We start from the raw sequence: 23871 nt of genomic DNA on the forward strand, positions 1-23871 counted from the left end.
ATTTTTTTTCTCTGTCATTTAGAAAGAGCCATTTTGGGCTGAAATAACAAAATGTGATTTCAATAAAATCAGTGCACATCACATGAAAGCGTGATATCTCTAATTTGCATTTATTTTCATAAAAAAGGATTTGTTGCATAATTTCCATTATTTTGCTGCTGCTGTTTGTTATGCAATCAAAAGGTGATGCATACAGGGTATTCTGTCAGAAAATATAACACACAAAGCATTATTTAGAGCTGAATAAAGCAGCATCAACTACCAACTCACATCAGAAAGGACAAATATTTATAAAGAATAATCAATACCGGACATCTTTCTTCTCTGCATAAAAGAGTTGACCTCTGTTGGGTTGTTGTTCCAGGTCTTCCTCACCAAAGTTTGGGGTGAACTGGTTACTTGACCATGGGAAGCTTTCCAATTGCGCCAACTACTTAGTGCTCAAGCACAGCCCCATTCCAACAGGGGTCATTGGGTTACAGCCATAGAGTCACAGAGAGATACAGCAAAGAAACAGGCCCTACAGCCCACTGAGTCGATGCCAAACATCAACCACCCATGTACACTAATCCTAGATTTTTCCCATTTAAAAAAAACTCTCCCACATTCTCACTAACTCCCCCAAATTCTATTTCTCACTTACACACTAGAGGAAATTTACAGTGGCCAGTTAACCTACCAACCCACACTTATTTGGAATATGGAAGGAAACTGGAGCACCCAGTGCAAACTCAACACAGACAGCACCTGAGGTCAGGATTGAACCCGGGTCTCTGGCGCTGGGAGGCAGCAGCTCTGCCAGCTGTGCCACTGTGCTACCCTTGTACGATCCTGGTGTGTGCAGTCCTGGTGTCAACTCTTTGTTGCCCGATCTCACCAAAAGCTAAGAATTAAAGATGAGTGTTTTGTACTTATCAGAATCCAGTTGCTAAATAGACAGCTTGTGTACTTAAATCATTGGCCATCATCCATGGAGTGCCCACGGTGTGGATTATGATGGATTCCTCTGACAGTAAGAAATGAACAGTTTTAGAAGTCATAAATAAATGGTGCTGCAGAATAAAATAATCAATTTGCCTTTTTATATCAAGTCACCCATTTATCACCAGCATCTGCTGTCACTGTCTGATAGAAAATATTGGCACTTTTTTATTGATTAAACAGTTGGCTTTGAGCAAAATCTCTCCTGGAAAACTTATCATTGATTTCGTTTTTAAGTCAGATTTCAGACAGGATTGCAATCTAAACTGTAACTCCAGAGGGAGAATCAGCTACAACTGGATGGCATCCATTTCAGGCAGTCCACACGGAGCCAACTTCAAAATATTAAAATCGAACCCTGCGTATTGCACAATCCATCATGCTGCCACGAGTTTTATTAACAGCGTTTAAAAAAATATCTAAGAGGTTAGTTTTGAGAAGGGGTAACTAATGATGGCAAAGATCAGCAAAGCATTTCTCCATCTCGTCATTTATTTGGCTGCAAATAAATAAAGTGGTCAAAGCAAAAGGCTTCATTAAGTTTGTGATGCACAAATAAATTTGTGTGGAACACTGTCTGAACCTATTGAACAACACTGATTTCAAAGGCTGGAAATATAATATGGCAAGGATTGTCCAAGTTAGCCCCACGTTTCCCCACCCCAGTTCTTAAAAAGTGGGATGTAGGGTTACCAAGAACTACTGTCACAGCAGGTCATTGAGTGGAACTTTATGCTGGGTTTACCACAGGCACCACCTTTTAATTTGTGCACTGTTGAGAAAATGTTATTTTATGCGCATGCACATTTTCAGTATGTAACATTTGGCAGATTTATTCATTATCTGATAAAGCTGCTGTCAAAGGAATCCACACAGCACTTGGCACTGCAATGGAGATGGACTTTGTGCTCCTAATGATTTAATTAATACGCACAGGCTGTCCTGTAGGGAACAGTGCTGTGAAGACAATGAAAGCTCCATGCTTGATCTCTGAGCCATGCTGAGACTGATGGGTTAAACTGTGTCAAACATCGGAGCAGGAGGTCTCTAAAGTACTGGGCCAGATGCAATCCATTTGTGCAATAACTCCCATTGAGTGTAAAGGTGCTTTGAAGTGACTGATCTAAGAGACTAAACAAATCTTGGCTCCTGGATTACGACCACTTTGAGGCAGCAATTTCAAACTGAGATGGCATCGCAAATGCAAAATAATAACAGAAAATGCTGGAAGTACTCAGCAGGTCAGGCAGCATCTGCGGCTGGAGAAATGGACTTAACCATTCAAGTTGATGACCTTTCATCAGAATCACTAATAGCCAGAGACCTACAGGTTTTAAGATGCAGATATGGGGAGGTGGGCGGAGGAGAGTCGAGGAAAATGGGTCTGCGATAGGGTGGGAGATAAGAGAGATTCAATGACAAAAGGAGGGATTGTGTAAAGTGGAGCAGGAGGTCAGTATAGGGGAGGTGAAAATGCAGAGTAATTATCTGGAATTACCAGAGGAATGTGGAGCGAACGCTGAAAAATCTGAAATAAAAATGGCAGAGAAAGCTGATTACCTAAAGATGTTGAATTCACTGTTGGGTCCAGAAGGTTGTAATGTGTCTAACTAGAAGACAAAGTGTTATACCTCAAGCAAACAATGACCGTTGTTCGAACAGTCTGGAAGCTTGATCAGAATGGGGAAGAGATGAAGGATAAAGGTAAAGAGGCCACTGCAAGCTCAGGGCTAACCTTGCTGACTGAACTGAGGTAGCCTGCCAAGTGATCTTCCAGTCTGAAGTTGGCCTCTCCAGTGCTGAAGAATACAGCTGTTTTGGATTTGCAAAGCTAACAGAACATTTAATATTTCACTGCTTTCCAAGGTCATGAGCGGACTCTTCCACAAATATCCCTGTACAGCTCCACTTCACATCAGGGTACAAATATTAGTTTTGTCAGCACCATTCTGAAGCAACATTACACAAACACTGGAGCAAGAAGGAATTACAATGAAGAATCACTTGCCTAGAAATTGGATCATGTAGAACTATACTTTTCTTTGAGATACATGAGTCTATTTTAATGAAAAAAAATGCAAGTTTTATTCTTATTCTAGGATCTTCAATATGCCTGATATGTAATGCACATTGGAACTCTGATCTGTGTTGTCAATAGCATCCAGACACAATCCCATCATCTTTGGTGATGTGCCACATTTTCTGTATCTTACTCATTGATGGCCAGGCGTGTTGCAAGCCTCTGTTACTTGAAAGAGGATCTTCCTGAGTAGGTTCCAAGCCAGCATTGGGAACCTGACTTCAGAAAATCCTCTCTCAGTAACCTAGAGAAACAAAGGAATGCAGATGCCGGAATCTAGGTGAAAAAACAACAAGATGCTGGAGGAACTCAGCAGTTCACACAGCGATCTGTGGAGAAAAGCAGGCGGTCAACATTTCGGGTCAGGACTCTTCTTCAGGACTGAAGATAGGAAAAGGAGGAAGCCCAATATATAGGGGGAAAAAGCAGACCAATGATTGGTGGACAAAAGAGGGGAGGCGGGGTGGGCACAAGGTGGCGATAGGTAGATGCAGTTAAGAGATAGCGATAGGCAGGTGCGGGGGAGGAGGGGAGAACAGATCCACCAGGGGATGGGTCAGAGGTATGGAGGCAGGTGGCATGGGGGGAGGGGAGGAGAGGAAAAGGAGAGAGAGAAAAAAGCAAGGAGAATAAAGAGAGATAGGCTCGGAAAGGGAAGAAAAGAAGAGCCATGGTGGGGGGGCGGGGAGGAAGGTTGATTTACTTAAAGTGGGAGAAATCGATGCTCATCCTGTTAGGTTGTAAGGTCCCGAGATGAAAAATGAAGTGCTGTTCCTCCAGTTTGTGTTTGGACTTCTCCTGGCAGTGGAGGAGGCCGAGGACTGACATATCAGTGATAGTGTGGGAGGGGAAGTTGAAGTGACCGGCAACAGGGAGATGCAGATCGTGGTTACGGACGGAGCGCAGGTGTTCTGTGAAACAGTCACCTCATCTGCGTTTGGTCTTGCCAATATGGAGGAGGCCATACTTCGAGCACTGAATGCTGTAGGTGATATTAAGGGAGGTGCAGGTAAATCTCTACCTCACCTGAAAGGACTGTTGGGTCCTTGGATGGAGGTGGTGTAGGGGTGGGTGTTACACCTATGGCAGGGTCAGTGGAAGGTCCCCGGGGTGGGAGAGGGAGGAATGAACGAGGGAGTCGCGGAGAGATCAGTCCCTACGAAAGGCTGAAAGGAGTGGAGAGGAGAAGAGGTGCTTGGTGGTGGGGTCCCGTTCGAGATGGTGGAAGTGGTGGAGAATGACGTGTTGGATACGTGGGATGAAATGTGAGGATGAGGGGGACCCTATCCACGTTGGGTGTGGGAGGGGTGGGGGTAGAGATGCGGGTGTGAGCTCTCTCTCTCTCTCTCAGTAATCTCCTTCTTGTTTCCCCTCAACACCACAACCACATCTTCCCCACCATTGACAACTCTTCACCTCCACCCAATATGCCCCACGGCACCAAAGGGAATATCTCCCTGTCCAGACTTGATCACAGCCATGACTACCAGCCCTCACACCTGACTGCAATCCCTGACGTCACCATCACTGAACTCCAACATCCATTGCAACTCCCAATGGGACAATGATAAGCAAATCCCCATCCACAATAAGCGTTCCTCCCCACTCCCCAACATCAATCCGAGGAAGCTGACCTCGGATTCTAACCCCCTCATTGGCCAGTTTAATCTCAACCCTTCCTCTCCCACCTGGTGTATGGCCTTGGATCTTACCTGCAGCTGAAGTTTCCACCAGTATTGACAAACAGAAGGCCCATTAGCCCACTGTGTGGCGATGCACCTTTGCACATGCTGATCAACTTCAGACACTGGAAGCTAAATTGGATAATTGCTGAGGAATTGGGTGGAGATTCCCAGTGTAATTAACCCACACCTGTTTGACCTGATCTTGGCATCTCACCAAATTCACATCGCCTGCTCAATGTGGCAATATCGACGGCCAGGAGAGAACAAACGCGAAAGGTGCACATCACGTGACTTGTCACCAGCTCAGATTGTGATAGGTTGTGTCGTCTGAAAGTTAGCTGACAGGTGGCTGAAAGTTGCCTTTGTGGAGCAGAAATCTGCTGTTTTATTCTCAGGGCGTCAATATTTGCAATCCCACCTCAGCTGACCCAGACAGCTCCTTCCCATGCTGAGGCCGTGCTGCCTGAAGATGAAGCTTGTCAACCCACGACTGCCTCAGGTCCATTGGTCAACCTGTAAAACCACCTGTAGTCTCCTCAACTGGGAGTCAGCAGTCTTCCACAAGCCACACTGCAGCCATTGGGTTGCACTAGACAGGAGCTCAGGGGCAGACAAAAGTGTGCAGGTGGCAGAGGCACATGCAAGGATGATTATTTCTTCTTGTGTGCTACTGGGAACAGTTTTATTCTGGGACTGCGGTCAAGAGGATGCCTTGGTGGTCAGCAACAGATAAAAGGTTAAGTAGAAATTTTGTGGTGAATGGGGTGTGGGGAAAATCGAGGATGTGCCGAGTGACAGGAAGGGTGTTTGAGTGCTGCTGGTCATCTTGGCCAGAAAGGGGCTGTCTAGGTTGCCTCTGACTCATCCTGCTCTTCTGTTGCTTGCTTGCTGTAATGGCAGTGACATGGACTGAGCCCAGATGACAGCAAAGACGTGCACCACCCCGCAGTCCACCTTGAATCCCCAGGAGACACAAGAGGCTGCAGATGCTGGAATCTGGAGCAACACATGAGATACTTCAGGAACTCAGTGGGTCAGGCAGCATCTGTGGAGGGAAATGGTCCAGATAAAGGGTCTCAACCCAAAATGTTGACTGTCCATTTTCCTCCATAGATGCTGCCTGACTTTCTGAGTACCTGCAGCATCTCATGTGTTGAATCCTCAGTCCCACAATGCCAAGGTCTGCAAGGCTCCTCCTGAACTGTGCAGGCAGCAGAGTCTCATTCAGCACCCTGTACCATTGTGAAGCTCACATCCCTCACAACATGGTCCTTCATACCTCCCTCTGGCAAGGGAGAGTGACATGTCGTCAGCTCTTGCAATAGAGTGGGTGTGACCTCCCTGACACAACAGAGTGTAGCACACTCAACTATGAAGCAGATATCTCCAACCAGCAGAAAGGAACCAATGCTCATTGCGACAAGGCCACTGACAAAGCTATCCTGGCACAGCCCAATATTTTCGACTGAATGCACATTGTACATTCCAGTGAAGGCATTCTTAGTAGATCACAGATCCTCACACACTGTTCCTCATTTAGGTGCAGGCAGCAGTGTTTGCAGAAGATTCTGAGTTGACATGACCTCTTTCTGAATGCTTTCTTCCCCAACACTTGACCTGCCGTGTGTGTCCTCTGCTTCTCTTCCCCATCAGCAGCACGACTGGGAAACAGCTGCCTTCAAAACCAGATCCGGGAGAAAATAGCTATTGCAGAATCCATGAAATTTAGATAAACTACTCCATCTTCCACCACATCCTTACAGCCTAGATGAAGCAAACACTGGTTGATTGGAAATTACACTCAGCAGAAAACAAGCAGCAAACAAGTTATAAGTAGCTGCTGATGCCTTTAAATGTTGCTAGTTGAGTTGAGATGAGGGAATCCCTATTGCTGCTGAATGTGTGTTTAACTGCATGAAGTTAACACATGGATTAGCAATATTGGTGAGCCCCAATCTGCTACCTCTGGCATCAAATAAGCATGTGTGGTGACTGATGTCACAATCTGTCTCCTTTGTAGACTCTGCAGATGTGTTAGAGTCACAGATGTTAATCCCCTTTCCAAAATGATGGCCAGAACAACATGTTTCTTTATGTGCTTTGGATGCCACATTGAAAACAATTTGGCACCCAGGACACTCAAACAATGGGCCTGTCAGACAAACGTTGTTGCTGCTGCTTTGATACATGTCGGTGGTGCAGAATAGGTTGGCTTCTTTGTAATAAGATGATTATTTCAAATACAAGTTATTTGACTAATTTGACATTCATATTTTAAAGTCATTATAAGCTATCAATGCAACATTATTCAATGATTCAATTAACCTCCTAAATAAAGATTAGTACTCCCATTATTGGGTAATTATACTCATTGAGCAATTAAGAAAATATTCTCTTAAATTTTTCTTTTGACATCATTTTCAAGGCATGTTTTTTAAATAAGTGAATGATAAAGTTGAACACTTCCATATATTTGTTGATTTTTTCCCCTCTGGTTTGGGTCTCTCGATCAAGCCACCACTCTTCTTTTCACGATGCAAACAATTGCTAACATTTCAGCTCAAATGTTATGGTGCATGACAAAGTTGAATGAAGTATTATGAGTCATGAATTAAATGCCCCTTTGATTTTTATAATCCATTTACACAATCACCTGACCCAATGAAAGATCAGATGCAATTTTAAGAAACAGGACCGGCAAAGGACAAAATCACATTCAAATACACTTCACAATAGTACGGCAGGTATTCAGGATCTGAACTCAGCTCGGCTCACCTCTGACCGTAGCCGCAACCCATTATAACAACTTCCCCACTTTCACCTTTGCTCATCATTACCTCGTGACCATTATTTCCTTCATATTCCTCATCGACCTGAATTTTCTCAGAAGGTAACTACATACACAACATGATAACTGGACTTCTTCTTGCTGTTTAAGAGGCAAATACTCCATGGCGGCATGGTCCAATCAGCCTGTCTTTTATTCAGTTGCAATAATTAGGCTTATTACTCTTGAACTCTCATCATTGATGCACCCTGGCTTAATCAGTTAACAGTATAAAGGTAAATGAAAATGACTTATGGCAGCTTGTTTACCTTAAGAGTTCTAATTGAAGACATTACAACACAATGTGAAATTCTTAATATTCCTCCCATCGATATTTTAACAGAAATTTTGGTAGATACATGCTTCTCATCCAGTTTTTAACCATAAAGGGAAACACTAATGACTCGAAGAGCTGAACAGAAAAAATTAATCCAGGCGAGCCATGACTTTAAAGTATTGTATATGAGTGTGCGATAGTAAATTATAGCCTCCCTTTATCCTGTACTCTGGTGCAAAAGCAGGGGTTTTGTGAGGACCAATTTATCTTTGAAGGAACATCATAGCTTTGCAGCCCAGTATGGATTCAGTCTTGATTGACTGCATACCAGCTTCACTTATGCCAGTTCAACAAAAGGTATGAAAGTCACTTTCTTAAATTCAAAGTGACACTCTGTATGCGTTGCAGCTTTTGATCAAGCAGAGAATTTGATAATGCATTTCAGACTGTGAACCAGATAGCTGTCGAAGTTGGTAAACATTGTACAAAACACAATACACCAAAGCCACTCAGTAGAACCTGACAACTACACCATTGTGCAGCCTATTGCTTGCCCCATGACACATCTCGTTGACATATGGTTTCCATTATATTGCTTGCGGACCTAATTGGTTGGATTCCTCATAGGTTACAATTTAAGAAGACATCCTGCTTTCCGTAACTAGTCAGTGTTTTATGTTTTATTCCCCCCACACAGAGTGTGGTGGTTATGTGGAATGATCTGCCAGAAGAAGTGGTAGAGGCAGATACAATTACCACATTTAAAAGGTACTTGAAGAGGAAAGGCATGGAGAGATACAGCCCTAATGCAGGTAAATGGGATTAGCATAGATAGGCATCATAATTGGCATGAACGAGGTGGGATGAAAGGATACATTTCTCTGCTGTACGATTCTATGATTCTGTGATTAATATCTCATTGCTATATGTGGTATCTTGCAGCATGTATCCAAGCTGCTGCATTGCCTTGATTATAATAGTGACTGTATTTTAAAGACAAGTGCAGTTAAGTGTTACAAGCCACTTAACACATGGATAATGAATGCGTTAGCATGTTCTTAAAGGGCCAAAACGCTAGGAAAATTAGGTTTGCAAAAACACATTGGACAGGACAAATTAATTTTTGAGGTCTGTGCATAATTACAATTTGTAACTTATTTTCACTCAAAAAGTGGAGTCTCATTAAGAGAAAAGAGCAGATTGCAAATGAGACAGCAACAGGTCACCACTGGTCAAGATAATCATGTAATCATTTACAAAAGTTTAACAAAACGAAGAGATAATTAATCACACACAGAGTGAGAGCAGTAAACTATAACAAAATGCCGTGTTTTGCTCGATGCAGACCATGGAAATCAAGATTTGGCATTTTAAACTTTCAGAAAAAAACCTCAACATGTTAGTTAACCTGTAAGTGACCCATATCCTGCAGATTGCTTCATTATTTCTGACACCTCTGTGGTGTTAAGTAACAACAGCCTGGTTTTACATGGAAGACTATTTTCAGAAAACAATCCAAGGTGACCCAGCACTCTTACTGCTTCCTCTCATAACCCAGCAGCATCTGGCTAGTTTTGGAATTGGACTCATGGCAACAGGGAATTCTCCTTGAATGGAGATCAATGGCCAACCTTAAGCAGCAAAACTGTGGACATGATGTCTGAGGACATTCTGCTTCTGCTCAGGGCCTTCTCATTTCTGTCCTACTGCAAGGTTACCAAGATTCCAAGCAGAGGCAGGTGGAGGGCCTAACCAAGAAGTGCAAAACCATGGTCAAGCATCATCACTTCCATGATGATGGGAACATCATCTGTCTGGAAGTCCTGTCTGGAAGCTGACAAAAGAATCACGGCAGAAGGCACAACTTACATTTTTTCAGAGGTTCTTCAGCCAGAATTTCCTGTGGATCAGGAGGATTTTTCAGAACTCTTCCCAAGGAATGAGGCTTCCTTGAAACCTGATCTCCTCTGGATTGCTGGTTCCCACAAATTCTTGGTTAGATCTATTTGCCCACTGTTTCTGCTTCTACCACCTGGGAGACAGCCATTAAAATCACACTATACTTGTAACTCTTTTGGGGCATGGATTTAAATGCCTGGAGCTTTTCAAAACAGTACTGATAATTCAGGAAATCTGTCCTCTGTTACATGTACAAAATGCACAATGTGGTTACATATACACATTGAATTCTTCTTCTGAAATCTGACTCTACTGAAGTAAACAGAAATTGAATTTCAGAAGCAGAGTTACATGGAAAAATATTGTACATTGACCACGTGCAACAAAGGACAACTTTCTGCAGTCCAGCTGACTGTGAACAAAGGTAATCTGAACATAAATTCTCAATGCCATTGCGAGTGAGTTAAATTAGTGTAAAAAGATAGCAAAGCATCAAAAGCACATTATGTCCAGAGCAAATGGAGCTTCTGTGATCCTAACTGCTGGTCTAAAACCAGCATGCTAAAACCAGCATTTCTTCAAATACTGGCCATGCCCCTAGACTGATCATAAGTTTCTGAGGAACTGAACCCATCTGTGGAACTTCAAAGAAGCTCTTAAAATAATTTCTGTTACAAGGATATTAATAAGCACCTTTGAAAAATTGTTTAAAATTAAATATATTTAATGCACCAGGCAACCTAACATCAGTGAAATTGCTTCTTGAAAGTTTTTTGAGACATTTTCAATTACATAACATGGCTTTATTCACCGATCATGGACCCGGCACACTGATAAAAATATTTTTTTTAATGCAAACTCCATTTTCAGATGTATTTGCAAACTGCACCAGGTTATCATTCTCAATTAAATCATGGAATAAATTTTAATGCAATTTATTTTCCTTTAGCGTGTAAAATCCTTGCCAATTATAGAGCTTCATTGCCAGTCTCACTTTGGCAATTATGCAAATAAACTCAAGCAGAAACTTAAACTATAAAATCTTTTCTGAAAACAGGTGCTACATTGCGAGCCTGGAATACCAATTTTGCCCGAAATTCTATAGTTCAGTAAGAGAGAGTGCAAACCATTCTTTATCTGATACCAAGGGTTTATATATACTGAAAGGATAATGTTTATTCACTTGTTAGTTTACTGTGTAGCAAAATAGATTTTCACTCAGAGAGTGGTAGGGGTGTGGAACTCACTGCTTGACAATGTGATAGCAGCAGAAACACTCAAAGCACTTCAACCAGAGTTGAAGACCTGTGACCTGCAGAACAATAGACCTTGTGCTGTAAAGTGGAAATAAGGCTCAGTATCTCTTTTGCAACCAGCCCCAAGACAAGGAGATAATGCAGTTCTTCTGTTTTGTCAACCCATGATTCAATGAAATCAATAACGCAGCTTCTCTGTTGTCTTAAGCACGCCATTAAATTCATCCAGAACCACAGCAAACATGAACATTTCTGAATATACAGGAAGTTACCAGCACTTGTTTACCACAGTCTGAGATATGACAGAATGTATGGTAAGAGTTAGATGTGTTTTTTTAAATGTAACAAAAGATTTAAAAAATTAATAATTTGTCAGAACTCCACAATAAAGACAGACTCAACTTGAGAGGGAGAAAAGATGTGAAAGTTTTCCGGATGGTTTTCTGGGACTCAACTGCAAGCAGATACAATAATCCATCCAAGAAAGATAAATGATGCTCTAATTTTATATGCATGTCACAGAAAATGATGGCATGCCAAATCAGAACACTGAATAAATGGATAAAACAACGTGCATCATATTTCAAACTGCTCAATGAATTTGATGATTTAGAAGTAACAGCTGGCAAGTGCTTTCCTAATTTGATTTCCGCATGATACAAGCATAAGAAACGTTGTGAATAGGAGCAGCAATAGGCTGCGTGGTCCTCAGAGCCTGCCCCACCATTCAATACGGCCACGGTTGCTCTGATCTTGGCCTCGGTTCTACTTTCCTATCTGGCCTGCATAACCCTTGCATCCATCTATCTCAGTCGAGAAAACATTCAATGTCTCAGCCTCTGGGGATGGAAAATTATGAAGATTTATGATACTCTGCGAGAAGAAATTTCCCTTCATTTAAATGGTCGCCATTTATTATGTCTCCTACTTCTAGCTGCCTCTATGCGGGTAAACCACCTCTCAGCATCATATCACAGTGAAAATGATCTTAACCCTCCACATTACTCCCATGATTGGCCTCTTACCTGACCTCCCCTGTGTCCTCTGTGACCAGGACATCAGTCTTGCAGCTGGCCAGTGGGCTGATGGATAACTCTACTGGAGGCACGACAAAACTTTTACTGACTGGCAGCCACAAACCTTGACTTAGGCTGTAGGTAGACCTATGAACAGAAAGACAACAGCTAAACAAACAGCATCTTATTGCATCCTACAGTAAGGTCTCAAATTGCTTTGTGTACACAAAAGTGCTTTCAAGTAAATTGAAGTCATTTCAGAAAGAGCTCGATCCAGTGAGAGCAGTGAAAGCGGTGATGTTTACAGCACCGATGGTTCTGGAATTGGGCATTGTGAAAACTCTTTTACTTTTTAAACTATTTCAAAATCTACTTGAACCACTAGAAAAGGGATTCATTTTGGTAATTTCTACCATCAATGGCAACAACCTGGCAATTTAACAATCCTTTGGTGCAGTGGTCAGTTAGCCACAAGGCTGACGTGGTTAATGGCCCACAGCCTTCCACTGAGTTACACTGAGTCAGAGAGAATGACAAGCTGACAGTCATCTCATTTGCAGATATAGAATGATAGAGTTGTACAGCATGGAAACAAAACATTCAGCCCAACCCATCCATCTTGGCCAGTGGGCACCCTTCTATATTAATTCCATCGCCCAGCACTTGGTCCATCGCCCTCCATGTCTAAGCGATCTAAGTGCTCATCGAGAAACTTCCTTAATGCTGTCCATGACCCAGCTTCAACCACTCTCTCAGGCACTGCATTCCAGATACTTGCTACTCTCTGGGTGAGGAAGGTCCCCCTCATAGATGGGCAAAACAGATGGGCAAATAGATTGAGAGTGTTTCACAGAGAGCTCATTCGGTCTTTGACAGAATATGTCCTGTCTACACATGTTCTTCAGCCAGACTAGCTCAGAAGGGTGCATTCATTTCATTGCTGACAACCCACCATGGAAAAGGTGAAACTGGTTCACGTGGTATCAGATAGCAGGCCAAAGAAGCCAGAATGTTAACCCAGCTTTTGAGCATAATTTTGCAATGTAAAAGAGTCATTGCTGAAAAGTTTCAACTTAACACACTCATTAGAAGAAAATTGACATCAAAAATACTTGTTCTGGAACTATCAAAATCATATTTACATAAATCCAATCTAGGCAATGAAAATTCAGAAAGAAAGAAGAATTTCAATCCAGACAAAAAGATGTTGACTAAAAGTTACTTCATTATATCTTATCTGATCTTTCCTGATTTTCATCATGAACCAAAATCACCATCTGAACGATGATGACATTCAAAAGTCTTTCTTTTCAGTACAGGAATACTTCAAATCATTGTTGAACCTTTTTTGAAGTTTCACGTTATTGATACACAATATTAAATAAATGTGCAATGGTAAAAGATACCTTTTGAATGCTGAAGTTTCCAGGATAGTCAGTTCCTTTCATGTGAATAACCTCAACACTAATTCCAAGTTCACTGGGAAATGGAAGAATTTTCCATTGCATTCACATTTTCAACGGTGTGTTGATTTGTAACTGCCCTAACTCTCCTTTTACTCTGACCTTGTAACTGGCTGGTAGTTGATGTACAACAGTAGCTCCCTGATAACATCCAACAATATTATTTTAATTCCGAAACTTGGAACAATTACTCGCAAGGGATTAGATTGTCCAAAGGAAATATACTGGTGAGATAGTGTGGAAACATAGCTGAAGTTCTTCTGCTTAAGCGATCCCATGGGATTGAAAGCAAGTTGCTTCCACTCCAGTTTGTAAATTCTGAAATGGCTGATGAAGCCAATGTGGAAACCTCAGACTCTGACACAGATGAGACAATTGGCACATGCAGAATGTCTTTGTAGGTAATACAGAGCATGGTCAGCAGCTTCCACCATTTTTGATGGTCTTGCATGTTCTTCTGTCAGAACAGACTCAAAACCATCTGATGGGAATTCCTGGCCATGATCAGTCAAAACAGAGAAAGAGCCGCTGCAAAGTGAATGAAAAGTTTCAGGAGAATCATTGGAACAAAAGTGACATCAGGAGTGATTCTTATATTCACATAAATCCAGTGCAGGCAATGACAATTCAGGATGTTGTTGTCAATGATGGAGCTTGGTCCAGAGTGGAGATGATGGAGGTTAAACAGCTTTCCATTCATCCTGTGGATTGGCTCCAATTAGCAGTATTGCGGCAAGCAAGAATACCAAGAGGTTTGCAGTGATGACACACCCTTACTTGGCTTCACTCTGTGCTGTTCGCCTGCCTCCCCCCTCCCCCAAATAAATTTTATTCATAATAAAATATAAAAGTAGAAAAAACACCCTTTACATTCGTACTGCCATTCAGTCAATATGTTCTGCACTGGATACATTGGATAAGGGGTAAGTAATATGCAAATGCCACGGGGACTGTAGGAAGCTTGGGTTCCTTGAACTGCAACTGACATCTCAGTAAATGCGAATTAAATTGACTTGGAAACAAAATAGCATTTCACATTTAGTGCATCCGATAATTTCTTAGGATGAGCTACAGATAGATTTAGCATCCATTTTCTTCATTCCAGACATCAGAGCCATTAGCTAACCCAGCATATTGCATTCATTTGTGGTTCAACTTCAACATCCACTCCCTGCATTGTGGCCACATCCTGGCTGCACTGAGCACTATCCAAGTGATGCCAATCTGATGCCCACTGGATTCACCCATACTCTCTATATGATGCAGTTACTCAGTGAGCCTTCTTGAAGATAAGCTCTCATACCCAACAGCTCCCTTCACTTAAAAGGACAGGGACAACTGTTGCAAGGAAACATCATCTCCTCAACTGTTACCTCTGGCACGATTATTCTCAACACTGGTGCCCCACAAGGCTGCATCCTCAGCCCTCTACTCCCTATACACTCAAGACTGTGTGGCCAGATTCTGCTCTAACTCCATCTACAAGTTTGCAGATGATACCACCGTTGTAGGCTGTACCTCAAACAGCGATGAGTCGGAGTACAGGAAGGAGATAGGGAGCTTAGTGGAATGGTGATATGACAACAACCTTTCCCTCAATATCAACAAAAGAGCTGGTCATTGACTTCAGGAAAGGGGGAGGTGTACATGCACCTGTGTACGTCAATGGTGCTGAGGTTGAGAGGGTTGAGAGCTTCAAGTTCCTGGGAGTGAACATCACCAACAGCCTGTCCTGGTCAAATCATGTAGACGCCATGGCCAAGAAAGCTCACCAGCGCCTCTACTTCCTCAGGAGGCTAAAGAAATTTGGTTTGTCCCCTTTGACTCTCGCCAACTTTTACAGAGGCACCATAGTAAGTATCCTGTTTGGCTTGGTACGGCAACTGCTCTGCCCAGGACAGCAAGAAACTTCAGAGAGTTGTGGACACAGCCCAGCACATCATGGACACCAGCCTCCCCTCCTTGGACTACGACCTCATGATCTACCTTGTTGTGACCTTGCACCTTATTGCACTGCACTTTCTCAGTAGCTGTGACACTTTACTCTGTACTGTTACTGTTCTTACCTGTACTACATCAATGCACTTTGTACTAACTCAATGTAATTGCACTGTGTGATGAATTGACCTGTACGATTGGTTTGTAAGACAAGCTTTTCACTTGCAGACACATGGGACACCTCGGTACAAGTGACAATAATAAACCAATACCAATACCTCCATCGTTCAAATGACTGTTCATTTCCCTCCATAAATGCTGCCTGACCAGGTGAGTCCCTCCAGCACCTTTTGTGTGTTGTATCATCACCTCAAGTTCTCTTCCAAAGCACATAGCCTCCTGACTTATCATTTTACCTTAATTGCAACTGACTCAGAATTGTGAAACTCTCAACTCAATATTGCAATAGGAATGGCTTCGCCACAAGGATTGCAGTGGTTCAGAAAGATGGCTCAACTTCAAGAACAACTTGAGATGGGCAATCAATTCTAGCCTGGATAGTGATGTTGAAATCTCAAGAATAAGACATGGTCATGTAGCGGTCAGTGTAACGTTATTACAGTGCCAGCGACCAGGGTTCAATTCCCGCCACTGTCTGTAAGGAGTTTGTACGTTTTCCCCGTGTGTCTGCGTGGGTTTCCTCCGGGTGCTCCGGTTTCCTCCCACGTTCCAAAAAGACATACAGGTCAGGAGTTGTGGGTATGCTACGCTGGCGCCGGAAGAGTGGCGACACTTGCGGGCGGCCCCGGGCACATTCTCAGTAATGCAAAAAGATGCATTTCACTGTGTGTTTTGATGTACATGTGACTAATAAATAAATATCTTTTCTTAAATAATTAACAAACTCCTTCAAATCCATCAAAACTAGATTATATTCATAAAAAATTCATCAGCTGGCCTGAGCTAAATTACAGCCTTCATGGACCGTGGCTCAGGTCCAGAAACATATGAGGTAACATTCATGATCATGGTTATCAGGTAGCACCTTCTAATTTCCCCACTACATCTTGCTAACATTCTTTTCTCATCCAACTCTCTCCATTGCACTCATTAAGTCTAGCTTCTAAATCTTTGCCAAGAACTTATCTCAGTTTCTATTCAGTCCAGTAAAGCCAGTAAAATATCTTTATTAGTCACATGTGCATCGAAACACACAGTGAAATGCATCTTTTTTGGGGCAGCCCGTAAGTGTTGCCACGCTTCCGGCGCCAACATAGCATCCCCACAACTTCCTCACCCATCCGTCTTTGGAATGTGGGAGGAAACTGGAGCACCCGGAGGAAACCCACGCAGACACAGGGAGAACGTACAAACTCCTTACAGACAGCAGCCAGAATTGAACCCGGGTCACTGGTGCTGTAAAGCGTTATGTTAACTGCTACACTACCATGGTAGATTCATCAGTTTGCAAACATTCAGTTTACAAATTTGCACTAATGCAGTTGAATTTTTGGAGTACAAGTCTTTGATTTACAAATCTACCTTTTTTTTTGCTATAATGAGCAGTGTTCCACTCTGCGCCAATCGGAATGCACTCTCTCAAAATACCTATCAGGCGTTTTGCCCAGCCTTTTCTGTTTATAAAATTTGGCAAAATAAAATGCTTTCCAGGAAAACAGAGACAAGAAATTCTGCAGATGCTGGAATCTGGAGCAAGACACAAAAAGTGCTGGAGGAACTCAGCAGGTCAGGCAGCATCTATGGAGGGAAACAAACAGTCAACATTTTGGGCCGAGACCTTTCATCAGGACTTGAAAGGAAGAGGGCAGAAGCCAGGATAAGAAGGTGGGGGGAGGGGGAGGAGCACACGCAGGCAGGGGATAGGTGAGTCCAGTGAGAGGGGGAAGGTAGGTGGGTCAGGAGTAGGGGTGGGGGGGGGAAGGATGTAATAAGCTGAGAGGTGATAGGTAGAAGAGGGAAAGGGCTGAAGAAGAAATTCAGTGGCAGAGGGCAGTGGACCATGGGGGAGGGGAGGAGAGGAGGGCAGGTCATCAAGGCGGGGAAGGGAGCCATCGGAGTAAGGGAAGACAAAGGAGTGGGGGGGGGGAGAAAAAGAAGGGGTGGGGTTACTGGAAGTTAGAGAAATCGATGTTGAGGCCATCAGGTTGGAGACTCCCAAGGCGTAATATGAGGTGTTGCTCCTCCAACCTGCGCCTGACCTCAATGTGGCAGTAGAGTAGGCCACGGATAGAAATGTCAGTATGGGAGTGGGATATGGAATTGAAGTGGGTGGCCACGGAGCAAAGGTACTTGACAAAGCGGTCACCCGATCTGTGTTGGGCCTCACTGATGTACAGGAGGCCGCACCGGGAGCACCGGATGCAATAAATGACACCCTCGGACTCACAGGTGAAGCGCTGCCTCACCTGGAAGGATTGTCTGGGACCCTGAATGGTGGTGAGGGAGGAGGTGTAGGGACAGGTGTTGCACTTGGTGTGGTTACAGGCATAAATGACGGGGGTGGGGGGGGGGGCGGTTCTCAGTGGAGAGGGATGGGTGGACAAGGGAGTGGTGGAGAGACTGGTCCATGCGGAAAGCAGAGGGAGGGGGTGAGAAAAAGATGTGTCTGGTGGTAGGATCCCATTGGAGGTGGCGGAAGTTGCGGAGAATGACGTGTTGGATGCGGAGGCTTGCGGGGTGGTAGGTGAGGAACAAGGGGAACCGTGTCCCTGTTAAGTCGGGGGGTTGGGGGAGGGGGTGAGGGCAGACGTGAGGGAAGTGGAGGAGAATCGCGTCAGGGCATCATTGATGGTGATGGAAGGGAAACCCCGGTTACTGAAAAAGGAGGACGTCTCTGATGTCCGAGAATGGAAAGCCTCATCATGGGAACAGATGTGGCAGGGGCGGAGCAACAGGCAGAAGGTTTGGCGTCCTTACAAGCGACAGGGTGGGAAGAGGTGTAGTCAAAGTAACTGTGGGAGTCAGTGGGTTTGCAGAAGATGTCTGTGGTTAATCTGTCTCCGGAGATGGAGACAGAGAGATCCAGAAAGGGGAGAGAGGTGTTGGAGATGGACCGAGTCAATCTGAGGGCAGGATGGAAGTTGGAGGCAATGTTGGTGAAATTGATGAGCTTAGCACGGGTGCAGGAAGGAGCCCCAATGCAGTCAGCTCAGCATGGGTGCAGGAAAATGTCCCTTTCATCAATTGAGAAATTACTATATGCCTCTTCTAATGTCTTTTCCTCCTGATCTCTTTCATCCAACTCCGAAGATGTCCCAAGCCTCAATCCTCTATTTCCTCGTCATCTATGGACACATGGATATTTAATTTTACCATCGGTCACCAGATTTGACTGTGTCAGGCTGTCAGAGACGTTGAGTAGACTAGATCAGCAAAAATTTTCTTCAGCTCAACATCAACAACCTGCTTTGCTCCTGTTAAAGGCCTTGCCCTCAAACATTTATTCCATCTTGTCCACAGTTCCTTGGTTTAGCCAAGTCTGTCACCATATAACATTTGCCATATTTAAAAAAAAAAGATTTCAAGAGAAATCCAGGACTGAAACAAAAACCACCACTTCTTGCGACGACCAGTCCACAGAGAGAGTATTAGCCTCTTGTGGATTTAATCACACGCCTATTTTGATCATTTGGACCACACAGGATTGGCCTCCACGAAATTTCACCAAACAATGCATCTCCAGTTAAATGATTTTGCTTTTCTAAAGGAATAGACATAGAAATTATATTGTGTAGCACAATGTTTTTCTGCACTCTACAATTAGTTCTCAGCAGAAAGTCAATCATGCCTAACTTACTGCATGGGTTTCTGACCTTAGCCTGTGACTGGCACACACAAGGAAATGCTCACCTTTGCATATCAAATTGTCGGTGCATGTTTTGATGCCATTGCTGACACGCTGATTTACAAATGTGTGCCTTTGAACACTATAAACGACTGATACAGAAGATCTTCACAATGTACTTAAGGCTTGCTCTTGGCACAGGATTTTTTGCACAGTTCAGCCTCTCCCCCTCCCACTGGACCTCAGACCATTGTCTCTGGCACTCCCAGCCACCACTGCCTGTACTTGGCCCCCGAGGCCCAAAGGATTGGGCACTGTGTGTGTGTTCCTTTGCTCAACATGAATGATGCCTTGGGTCTTAAGCCAGACAGAAAACCACTGCAGTGGGAAAGAGGGCAGAAAACACAAAAAAAATTACAGAAGTTCCTCAAACAGCACTGTTTTTGGTGAACCATTTGAGGTCAGAAAAATGTTTCACCCATTCCAACCTCTTCCCTTTTGAAAACAGTGATAGTGGAGATCTATTAAGTTATTAGCAGTGAATTGCATCCATTAAAGGCAAGGAAGCCATGGCCACAAACATAAACTTTTTGCAGTAAATGTTTTATTTATGTTTCTACTATTGCATAACTTTATTTTCACAGGCATCTAAACATAATGAGGTGTCATGCCAGTTGTCAACTCTGTTCTGATGAAACAGCTGGAAGTCTTAATTTGTCTGAATCCACCCAAGTCACCTAAAATCCTTTTTTTTCCAGCACAGATGTGACATGGTTGAAGTATTATAATCACCTCCACTGTGGAGGCTTGCATGGCTGTACCTATTGCCCTCCAGACTACAACAGGTGAACACCATCTGTTTTTCATTGTGCACTAATTTGTTTCATTAAGTGATGTACAAGTGAAAAGCTGATGAACGGTTTGCAGGCGGAGAACAGAACAGGGACAGACAGGAGCCCAGAAACTCTGGTGTAATTGTGATGCTGAAGGTTTGGGTGTTGCATATTTTTGGGTGGATTCCAGTGGAAGAAGTGGGAGAGGTTTGCAAAGGAGCCCTGCTTCTGGTGCGGGGGTCGGGGTGGAATTGAGGTTTGGAATGGTGGGCGTGATGTGCAGCACTAGGGGGAATCATCCTGCATAAATTCCACTGAGGTCGCAAGAGTGCCTCAAAACGGCAAGCACCTTGTGAAGTAACGCAAAACAACCTGGAAATGGTAATTATTGCGTTTGTGCTTCAGTAAACAGGTCGATGATGGCTGGAAGCTGGGCCACAGAGATTGGGTGATCTTGATTCAAGAGTGCAGTTGTCATAGCTCGAACAGTTTCTTGTTAGTTCTGGAGATGAGTTCCACTCCCACATGAAGTTGAAGGTGAGGCGCAGCATTGCATCGAGAAAGATTGAGAAAAGTGTCAGGGCTGAGTCTTCACTGAGATTTGCTCTGTTGTAGATCTGTTGGTTATGATCATGGCTTCCATGCCATCATAAAGCAAATGTAAGAAGGAGACAAATTTTTATCTACAGCCTAGTTTGAGATGAATCTTCCAGCATCCCTCCTGAATGAAGAAGTCAATGGCTCGGTCAGGATTACAGTATCTCTGACTTTCCTGATATATTCTTCTCTTCCCAGATGAGGACAATGACAATGTAGATTATGACTGAAGTTCTTCACCAATGAGTTACCACCTGCTCTCAAGGCCTTGCTGTTCTTTTAGTTGGTATATGGCCTTTTCAACTTCTTGTTGCTCAGGAGAGGTGGCAGGGCTGGACCAGGTAGGTTACTGTGGGATGGGGTCAAGGGCACTCTCGGGAAGGGCAGAGTTGTGGTTGAGAAGGCCTCTGAACTAAGCTTTCCAGTGGGTGTTAACAACTTCTTTACCCTTGATAAGTTCACCTCTCTTCTTGGCTCCCAGTAGGATTGGCCTTTGGTGTTTGGACCATCGATGGCCTTACAGCCCTGTGGAACCTATGCATGTCATGGCGATCAATGAGTTGTTGAGTGCAAGATATAACAGCATTGACTGAAACCAGATAAGACGGATACTATCATCATTAATAGATTTATGCCACAAAACAAAAAAGGAAGATGGTGAAGAAACATTTTTTTTTACCTGAATATCTTCTCTGGAGCCTGTTCCCCTGTCACAAGGTCATAACCTCTTTCCAGTGTTGTGTATGGCCATGGTCTACATGTAGGAAGAATTAAGTGCAGTTAGGAAATAAGTGAACAGCAAGAAAGGGTTGATTATTCCAAACATAATCAATGGCATGGTTGTTACATACTAACATTGATGTGCACATACACTACACCCTTAACAAGTAGACAAAAGCTATTAACAGAAGCAGGAGGAGATAGGCCACAATATCAGAGAGATGATGACTACTTTGTTCAAGGAAGAGTGGAAGTTGGAGAGAAGGCAGATGACTGAGGCTTGGGTGGAGGAGTCAGGGTTGAGCCCACATCCTGTGGAGTTTTAATTCCATAGTCTTTTTTTCCCCTGACAGAAGTCAGCCTGATTGACTTGGCTGCTAACCATGCAGGGAGCTCTCTCCTGATCGAGCTGAAGCTGCAGGTACTGATTCTACAATGGAGAGCCCAATGGGACTCGAAGGCAGTTATTAGCCAGGGAAGATGTAAATGTTTGTTTAAAAAAGCAAACCATGTGCATGCATTTAAAGGGAAACTAGAAAATGAGCTGAGGGAGAAGGAACAGAGGGATCTGCTGGGACAGTGAGATGAGGTAGGAGGAGGTTGGTGTGGAACACAGATATCAGCTTGGACCCGATGGGCTAAATGGCTTGTTCCAAAGTGCTGTGCAACTGTCTGAATGTAAGAAGCCCGACACAGGCAGGCAGCAGACTTCAAACTTTAAGTGGGAGAATGATGCAAGATGTCTGTATTTGCATTACACATTCATAATATAAATTAAATCACTCACATAAAGGCCTTCCTTGTCATTATGTTTTCCATAATACAGACTTGAAGTCTGATTTTAAAATGTGAAGAAATTCACATAAACTGGGCTTGGCCCATTATTGTATATGTAGCACAAACTGCACCTCACCATATTAAACTGTGCTTCGAAATGGCAGCCTTCACCACTGCCCACTCTTCACTGACATCTCACCAGTTCCCATCAACCATGCCTGCTCCTTTTCTTCCTTAGCATTCGTCTCTTAAGCTTGGCTTCCGAAATCTCTATTAACATTATGACTTGTCTTTCTCCCTCTGGACCAACAGTGTAAAACTCAGCTTGTTCACATGTTACTTAAATTTTAAAATAACTGATCAGTTTTCACATCCCCAACAATGTGGCGTCTGTGAACGGCTATTGGTTTTGCTGTTTCTTTTCAGCTTCAGTTGCATTCTGGTTCCTGTGAAAGAATTCTGCGTTTGATGTGCTATGCTTCGCTGCCAATTCAGGATCTTCTGGTGATCTCCAACTTCATCATCATTTCAGTTGTCAAGTTCCTACATTTTGTTATTCCCTCCACCCACCCCCCCCCCCCCGCCCCACACATTCTCCCTGGATCTCTCTGTCACTCGCTCTCTCTGTTACGATGTACCTTAAAACCTTTCCAGTAGACCAGGCTTCTGCTCTACTACCTTCTGACATGGTGTAAAATCCAATTTTGTTGGATGACTCTCCTGTGAAGCACCTAGGGAAGTGTGGTGTTATAGATGCTACATAAAAATGAGATGTTGCTATTGTTGCTTTTATACATATGTATAGTTTTTCATTTACCGAACTAACCCTTCATTTTGTCCCCAGTCACTTCTCACACAGAGATGTTTGTGGATTGGATCTGGACTGTAACCATCATGACAGCCACATTCACCTGAAAATAAGAGACAGAAATTTAATTGAGATTCAAGAAAAGTTCACATACTGCTCTTCCTCCCTGCAGGAAATAAGCTACAAAAGTGATAACTGTGCATGGCCTTCACTCCAAAACATCACAAACACTTCAAAGCATTTTTTTTACAAGTCAATATCATTCCAAACCTAGCTTTGGCTTTCATTTACATTTAATTACCACATCACACATTTATTTTCCATTTCACCTCTTTAAAGAAATACATTACATACATCTCTTCTCATTCCCTGTACTAAGGTAATTCAATGTGGCTTTTGGGGCTACATCCAATTAAATGAGGAACACATTCTCCATTTCAATTTATTCTTCAGCTATTAACCCATTGATGACAGGACTGAATAACCAAATTTGTAATGTCTTGGCAATTAGAAATTACACATTATATCTTATAGAAGAATACAAATAGATTTAATTGCCAGTTTTAACTGTTCTCAATTGCTTATTGCAGAGTGCTTAGTAGACTGTATCTATGTTTTCAACAGGCTTTCATTAAAGTGATGGATCTCAGCTCCCAGAAAATGACTCATTCAGTTATTAACTGAACCATATCCTCCACGAAGGTCCCAGATTATATCCCTCGCTTTTATTGAATACTCTTCCATCTGTAACCCTTTTAAGACCCTTGGCATGTAAGCTGACCTTGCAGGAAAATAATGCCAGATTGCACATAACTGTCTTGAAGCTAAACTGCGAGTCTTAAATCTTCACCATCCCACTGCACCAGTGTGATAGTTGTACACCTGAACTCTCTCAATGACCTCTTGCAC

The 23871-nt window shown here is 43.2% G+C and overlaps 1 protein-coding gene across 6 annotated transcripts in view; it reads right to left on the minus strand.

Annotated features, from left to right (window-relative positions):
- LOC127581979 (astrotactin-2-like) overlaps positions 1-23871 on the minus strand; it is a 1282697-nt gene that overhangs the window by 647539 nt on the left and 611287 nt on the right. For 5 of the 6 annotated variants that reach the window (XM_052036829.1, XM_052036827.1, XM_052036826.1 and 2 more), the window contains 3 exons: positions 22972-23065; positions 21337-21411; positions 12031-12168 (listed from right to left, as the gene is read on the minus strand). In XM_052036829.1, the coding sequence (XP_051892789.1) occupies positions 12031-12168; positions 21337-21411; positions 22972-23065 (307 nt within the window). The remainder of the gene's footprint in view (positions 1-12030; positions 12169-21336; positions 21412-22971; positions 23066-23871) is intronic. The other variant, XM_052036825.1, reaches the window with a different exon arrangement.

This window comes from Pristis pectinata, chromosome 23, assembly GCF_009764475.1.
Source record: "Pristis pectinata isolate sPriPec2 chromosome 23, sPriPec2.1.pri, whole genome shotgun sequence".
In the NCBI taxonomy this organism is placed as follows: Eukaryota; Metazoa; Chordata; class Chondrichthyes; order Rhinopristiformes; family Pristidae; genus Pristis; species Pristis pectinata.